The sequence below is a fragment of the Astatotilapia calliptera genome, chromosome 3 (assembly GCF_964374335.1).
Source record: "Astatotilapia calliptera chromosome 3, fAstCal68.1, whole genome shotgun sequence".
In the NCBI taxonomy this organism is placed as follows: domain Eukaryota; kingdom Metazoa; phylum Chordata; class Actinopteri; order Cichliformes; family Cichlidae; genus Astatotilapia; species Astatotilapia calliptera.
The window spans coordinates 79,128,072-79,135,991 of record NC_137424.1 but is presented as its reverse complement, the minus strand read 5'-3'; the positions used below and the strand labels follow the sequence as shown (position 1 = coordinate 79,135,991).

The window sequence follows — 7,920 nt, the reverse complement described above, 5'->3', positions numbered from 1 at the left end:
GTGGATGCTGCTGATTGCTGGTTTGAAAGAGTTCCTAAGTGTTGATTGGATGATTGGATGTACAGCAGCTTCTTAAACCCCAGCTCACAGCCACCTCCGCCCTCTACTTCCCTCCTCTGTACCAAATAAGGAGCTAGCTTTGATCCAAATCAGCTAACTGCGCATCACCAGCTCTTCCTCGTCCTCGCTGTCCAGAAGCAGCAGCGTGATGATCTTGACAGGGAAGTGGTGAAGCTGAAGGTGTCACTCTGCTGCCAGTCGTCGTCCCGACAACATGAAGACTTCATCTGTGTCTCTGCTCCTCGGTGAGTCAAACGCTGAAATCCTTCACTCACTCATAGCGTTCATTTATCTTATAACACAGTAACAGAGTGTGTGCTGGATGCTCTCACTGACTGACTCTAAAATGAAATCTCTTCAGGTCTGTCCAAAGTCTGAAGTTACGTTTATGCGAGAAGAAGAGTTCACTCTTCTTCTTTAGTGTTTTTGTTGTTTTAAAGTTCAGATCCATCGTGTGTTCTGGACTCAGAGAGTTGGACCTTCATATCCAGTTTGTTGTCTTTAACATGTTGACTTGTAGAGAAGTCAGGCAACCTCTTTTTTTTATCGAAGATCAATTTTCATTCAGGAAACCACAGCTGCTAGCTGCAGGTACCACATGCTCCTCTGGTCTGTTATGTAGTCTTCACTTCCACTATAGAGAGCAAACTTTCCTTCATGTGGACTCTAATGAAAGGACTGGAGACTGTTTTTTGTCATTTACCTTACTTTTGTGTATTTTGTTTTCTCATGATGAGCTTCAAACAGAAGCAAACTGGGACTCAAACCTGTGAATAAAGATCAATGAAGCAGCTTCTCCAGGTTTTTATTCAGCAGCTAATGCTGAATAAACAACTAACCCTTATCCCATGGCTTTGGTTTATAAGTTCTGACTGTTTAATCCTGAGAATGCTTTTCTTGCCTGCTGTACCCCTTACTCCTTTATTCCCCATTGCCCATCCACCCCAAACTGCTGAGTCTTCATGAAGCCTGAGTGGGGAGCAGTTTCTCTTCTGCTGCCAATAATCAACAATTCCCCAAAATCTGCTTAGTTTGGGAAATGTTTAGGTGCAGGGTGTTGGATTGTCAAAACAGATATGACGCCCACCTCATTCAGACCAAGTGTACCAACATAGTTTCGTCAGCATGTGTTAAAACTGAGCTGGCGCTTTGTGTGATGTTTATAAGTCTAAATGTACTTTTAAAACCTAAACAGAACCTTCAAAGCGAATTAAAGGTCTCCCCCCTTTAATGTGATGTTTTTGGAACAAGACCAGATTGAAACAGGTTCCTGCCCTCTGACCTTCAGTGACCTCTGACCTCCTGTTGCAGGTGTGTGTGTGCTGCTGCTGTCTGCACTGACTGTTTGTGCAGGTGAGTAGATGAAGTGCACCATGGTCCAGGACAAACACTGAGTGTAAACACTGATAGAAACTGTCCGTCTGTCCTCCAGTCTCTCTGAGCGTCAGTCCAAACCTTCAGCAGTTCTTCACAGCAGCCTCAGTGTCTCTGACATGTGACGGTCAGCTGGGCTCTGATGGATGGACGGTGAAGAGGGACACAGGAAGTGGGACTGAGTCATGTGGAGCAGGTGGGCGGGGCTTTGGGAAGATAAATGGTCCATCCTGTGTTTTTGATGAGTTCAGCCCAGTCAGTGGAGTTTACTGGTGTGAAGGTGAAGCTGGAGAGAAGAGTGAAGAAGTCAACATCACTGTATCAGGTAATGAAGTCTTTCATTTCATCAGACTAACAGCACACTGTTATACCACCTCTACATCACTCTGTGGGTCTTTTCCTCAGATAAAGAAGTGATCCTGGAGATCCCTGCACTTCCTGTGAGGACAGGAAGTGATGTCACTCTACGCTGTAAAAACAAAATTGGTGGCACAGTCGCAGCTTATTTCTACTTTAATGGACGTCCTGTTGGACCTACATCAGAGCACATAATCACCATTAACGTGCAGCAGTCTGATGAAGGTCTCTACTGGTGTTCTACTGATGAGTTTGGATCATCTCCTCAGAGCTTTCTGAGGGTCAGAGGTCAGATCACTGTTTCCTGTTAAAGCTTAAACCTGTTGAGCTGATAACAAACTGAATGACCCAGCTTCATATCTTTCCTGCAGATCCTACTACACCAACACCACCAACAACAAAAACATCAGCAAACATCCATATCTCCTGTTCTCCTCCTCCTCTTCCTAATCCCTCCTTCATCATCCCAGTCATAGTTACTGTAGGTTCTCTGGTCCTTGTGGTTCTGGTTTTGGTTCTAGTTCAGCTTCTTTGGAAGAAACACACAGGTATGATATCCGTCTGACCCACCTGGGCTCTTTTGGTTCAAGCAGCAAATTAAAATATTTTGAAATTTCACTTGAGAAAATCTGAGGGACTTTCCTGTCTGCATTTATTTTGTAGAGCACTGGGTCCCAACATCTTTAGACTGATGCGTTCCCATGGCCCAATTGAAAAGTTTTAAAAGTTCTGGAAGTGGGTCCATAAAAATGAAAAGTATTACTGATATAAACTTGGCTTATCTCTCATTCAAAGTCACGTCCAGACAGCTTCCATCAGGGTTTCAATTTTAGGATCGCTCCCTAGAAATTAGATTCAGACTAAAACCCCACAGACACAAACACCAGTTTGGGTTGTTTTTCCCGATTGGCTGTCACTTGTTAAGGTGGTATGATACAGGAACAGTGTTCTGTGGTCTCATCACTCTGATGCTGCCATCATGGCTCTGCTTAATCCATAATCAACCAGTCTTTGCTCCTGAATCCTGTACCTGTAACATCAGACTGTCTATGACGGTCTTCTAAACATCCTACAGCAGTGAAGTGATCACCAACGTTCATTCACATCACATCATTTCTGCAGGGAGACACCAGCCAGCCTCTACAAATGATGTCACATATGCCGAGGTCACCATTAGAGAGTCAGCCAATAAGATGTCAGTCATCCAACCAGAAGTGATTTACTCCAGCCTGAGCATAAACACTACAGGTACACATTCTAGCAGGTGACATAAATGAGCGATAAAAGCAAGAGAAATTGAGAGTTGAAGAAGATGAGACTTTTTTTCTCCTCTTCATGCTGCCATGTGTATTTGACCTCTGTCTCTAAATTAATCTGAAAGCTTCTTGTTCTGGACAAATTTAAATGTAAACCCATTTTCTAAAAATTTTAAATTTAAAAAATGTGTAAATAAACAAAGAATACAAAGATTTGTAAATCTTATATTTTATTAACAACACAATACCAAATACAGGTTAAAAGAAGAGAAAACCAAGTGGTACCAAAGACCAACAGCTGGAGGAGGAACACTTTCAGAAATGACTGTCAATGAACACAGTTCACCACACCACCTATTCCAGGAGCGCAGCTTCATAGTAGGAGAGTCAGGTGCTGAACTGGCCTGCCTGCAGTCCTGATCTTTCATCAATGAAAACATCTGGAGCATCATTGTGACGGAGTTACACCGTCCCGAGCCGCCGACAGCTGATCTGGGCGCATACACGCACCACCACCATTAGTTTTTACAATTACCGTGGCTGCGCGGCTTTTCAGCGACCGGGCAGATAAACAAAAAGGGGTGAGAGGTATATTTTGAGCAGCGCAGAGGGTGGCCAACATATTTTCCCACTTACCTTCAATAAAGCCGGTCGCAGAGACTCGCTATGATCGCCGATTATACGGGGGTTATGCAAGCCGATGGTATGGTGTTCCGGGGTTTAAATAGTGGGTTCGCGCGCGCTTGAAGGGTCACGTGAACTGCATTATTCTTTTGGTTTGTTTGGTGTTATTGTGAAACACTGTAGGCTGCCTGGAAGTGGCCATAAATGTCTGTATATACATATATGTATTGTAGGACTACAGCAGGAAATAAGCTGAGGGGGAAAGACGGTTTGATAAAAGAAATAATAAAGAGATGACTATTACGCCTAGTGGGAGGGGCTATGGGGTATAAGAGAAGGCGGTCAGGGCCCACCTGTTGTCTTTTTTCCAGTGAGCTGTTACAGAGAGGGTAACATGCAGACTGTGTTTTGTATATAGATGTTTGTTTGTGCTGACTTAAGTCATTTCTATTTTCTTTGTAAATAACTTTTTGTGCACCTGGGAGGCCGGCAAAATAAATAAATTATCCACACTGAATGCTTTCCAACTACGCCTGTATTTGTTCGGGAGAAGTTTAGGAGAGGACCCCGCGACAATCATGAAACCAGAAGCAGGACAAAGAAGAGCCAGGACTGCTGGGCGGCTAAAACCCTCCATCAGACACGGATGGAGCAACATCCCACTCCCAAAAAGTCCAAAAGCTGCTGTCCTCAGTTCACAGACATTTCCAGAATGATGTTAAAAGGCGAGGCTGTACAGGAGCATTACAAAATTACACTTCTGCTATGTGTTTGGTTTTCTGTCTTTGAGAGAATATGAGACTTGAAAATCATTGGATTCTGTTTTTATTTGTTTTAAACAGCATCACTACTTTGAGGTCGTAACATGTGGTCATGGAAAAAATATTTTTACCTCAAATATATCAAAAGTTTTGAAAGTGGGACAGGAACGCAGGATCCACAGCAGGTCTGCAGCTCTCTCGCTAGTTTCCTGTTTTACAGTTAACGTTGTCACTGGTTTCCACTAAACCTTTACTGTGGTCTCTGTGGTCGAGTCACTGTTTGAAAAATGGGACAGTGATAGTGTCAGACAGCCGTGGCACTGATCCTGCAGCTTCAACAGATCGCTGCACTGGAAGAATGTGATTGGTACATAGTGTGAGTCAATTCAGGTTAGTATGAACGTCTAACTAAGAATGATGATGATGAGTAGAAGGAAGAAGACGACCCACAACCTCCCTCCTCAAATGCCTGTCTCCTCAAGGTCCGCTTTGTTTCACTCAGCAGTTCCACCTCAACAACGCCGTGTGGTTCAGTCAAATTTTCCCGTATCAGTTATAGTTTCCCTGCTTTCTTTCTTTCTGGTTGTTTCTGCCCTCCCGTGACCATCCTAGAGCCTGTCTCTCTGCCTATTCCTGCTCACAGAGAGGCTTGTACCCTGCCTTCCCCTGCACCCTTTCCAGTTCCCTGAATGGTGGTCGCTGTGGTCCAGTCAGTCCCAGTTGCCTAGAGCAGCTAGGGCTCCGCTTGTCCCTGCAACCATATCAGTTCCTCAGGTAGCAACAGCTAGTGTCCAGCCGTCACCTGCTCCCAGCGTGAGGCCCAGTCCACCTTTGTGGATGCTACAGTCCTGTAGCATGCGCTGGGCCCAGATCTGCCCCCTGACCTCGGCCTTGGAGATAAGCATGCAGAGGTGTTTGGGGTGCAAAGGATGGGAACGAAGATTCTAAACACAGTCTGTTATCATGGAGAAAGGTCTTGTTGTCCAGCTCCAGCCTTGAGGCCACAGCTGGCGCCAATGTGGTAGGCGCATGAGATGGTAGTGATTTTCCTTTAGTGCAAAAACTGCATGCCAATTTTACAGTTGCTCTAGATGTCCGTCACTGGTCTCTCAATCTCCAAGATGTTATTACTATTATTATTATCATGTTATTACTATTACTAAGCTCTTTTTAGCGGCTGTTTGACCACAAACAGCTGGTGCAGCTTTGCTAGATTAACCCAATGATTTAAAATCATGGTTGACATTAAATATTTTGCATGTAAATGATCAAAGAACGTAGATTTTACGATTTGAGCCCCGTCATTATCTTTAGGGTGACCTTAGCCGTTTGGAAAACTCCAGAACTTCCTGATTAAAAAATTAGCAAGTGATTTCTTTCATGGCAGTTTTTCATTTGTGAAACAAATCAATTCCGTTGTAAAAGCCAACTTCTTCCAGCTCAGGGCAAAAAATAAGAACATTTTGTAATCTGCTGACTTTAGAAAGTTATTCATGCATTTATTTAATCCAGGCTTGATTACTGTGATAGTCTTTATTTTGGTATCAGCCAGGCTCTGCTCTCTCATCTTCAGCTTGTTCAGAATGCTGAATCCCAGTGGGATAAGGTAGAGATTTCCTGTCCTCTGTTGATTTCCCCTCCACGATATTCATTTGATCTTAATGCTCCTTGCTGCTGCATTTATGGCTGTCCATGAAGGATTCGCGAGACCCATCCTTCAAATCTGGGGAGACAGAGGACGCATTTGTGGGCCACATTTGGAGGAGCCTTCAAATATGAACAACCTTCATCGCCTCACTGTGACGTATTCGGCCTACAAATACGGCCTCTGAATTTGGCAACAGCCAAAGACTATGTGACTGTAACATTAAATTAACAGTGTCTTTAAATGACCTTTGACCTTTAGTGACCTCTGACCTTCAGTGACCTCTGACCTCCTGTTGCAGGTGTGTGTGTGCTGCTGCTGTCTGCACTGCAGGTGAGTTGATGAAGTGAACCATGGTCCAGGACAAACACTGAGTGTAAACACTGAAGTGCTTCACTCATCTGTCACAGATAGACACACTAACAGAGTGTGAGCTCTCACTGACTGACTCTCAAATCAAATCTGTTCAGGTCTGTCCACAGTTTCATGTGTTGTTTAGGCGACAGGAAGAGTTCACTCATCTTCTTTTGTGTTTTGGTTTTATTTGATATTTGTTTGTCATGTTGTGAAGAGGAAATCAAGTAGAGATGTTTTCAGTTTCTGTAACATGATGGTTTGTATAGATATCAGCCAACAATCATCAGATATCAGCTTTCACTCAGGAAACCACAGCTGCTAGCTGCATGTACTAAATGTTTGTCTGACCGGCCTTTGTTGTATAGTCTTCACTTCCTCTTCTGTTTACAAATTTTCCATCATGTCAACTGAGTCAAATTTAATTTCTCTCAGAGTTTGTATGCTTTGTTACTTTCTGATGATGAGCTTCAAATATGAGCAAAGTGAGACTCAAACAGGACGTAAACCTGCAAATAGAATCCATGAAACAGCTTTTTCACACTGTTCATCCCACAGCTGAGGTGGAATAAACATCTAACCTTCAAGAATGTGCTTTTTTATTTTGCAAGACCTGCCTGCAGTACCTTTACTGTCCACTTACCCAAAGCTGCTGAGAGCCTGAGTGGGGAGCATCAACTCAAACAAACAACAAATCAGTGGAGTTTACTGGTGTGTCATTCCGTTACAATCGAGGTGAGTGGCTGCAAATTTCCACCAGGTTCTTGAACCTCTTTCATATCCGCCCCAAGCAGGCCCATAATCTCTTCATCTGCTCCACTCACCTGGAGCTGATTTTTGGCAATCAGGCTGGAGATATTTAAGCCTCACACTGACGTTCCTTCTCCACCAGTTAGTCAGCTACTCCATGTTGGAGCTGGCTTTTATGTCCCTTGTTCTCGTGTGCCTTAGTTTTCCACGTCTCTTACTCTACCTTAAGCTCATCCCTTGGACCTCGAACAACTTACCTTCACTCTGGAAATCTCTCCGTGCCTCACCGGCCTGCCATCCCGCTCCATCCAAACCTGTGGAACGTAGATCAGCCAGCTCACACCATCCAACTCACCTGGACTCACACTGCCCCTCCCTCAAAGCGTTTTTCACTCCAACTCCCAGTGAGCTATAAATACAGCTAAACTTACCCTCTCCAGTGTTTCCCCTTCTTCTAACTCCGTTCTCCTGACAGCTAGACCTAAGCTGTCATGCTCCAGTTACCCTTCCAGCCCAATTTGCCCTTTTGGTCCACAACCAGGTTATCAGGTTTCTCACGCCAAGTCACTGTTACATTCTGTGTGGCTGTTTTCTGCTACTGCCAAGTGTTAACCTGTGCTAGACCAATAAATGTTGTTAAACCCTGCTTCTCCTCCAGGGTTCTGCTCAGTTCTGGCCCTCATGACACGTTCATTTAATCATCAGAATAACAGCACGCTGTTTTAATTTTTATATAAAG

At 44.1% G+C, this 7,920-nt stretch overlaps 1 protein-coding gene across 1 annotated transcript; it reads left to right on the top strand.

Moving 5' to 3' along the window:
- Window positions 1-274: 274 nt before the first annotated feature.
- Window positions 275-4,807, top strand: LOC113017956 (uncharacterized). The gene is made up of 6 exons (XM_080296144.1): window positions 275-305; window positions 1,493-1,759; window positions 1,840-2,079; window positions 2,163-2,339; window positions 2,914-3,039; window positions 3,305-4,807. Exons 1-6 carry the CDS (start codon window positions 275-277, stop codon window positions 3,307-3,309), a joined length of 846 nt encoding a protein of 281 aa, XP_080152270.1. The 3' UTR covers window positions 3,310-4,807.
- The last annotated feature ends 3,113 nt before the right edge of the window (window positions 4,808-7,920 follow it).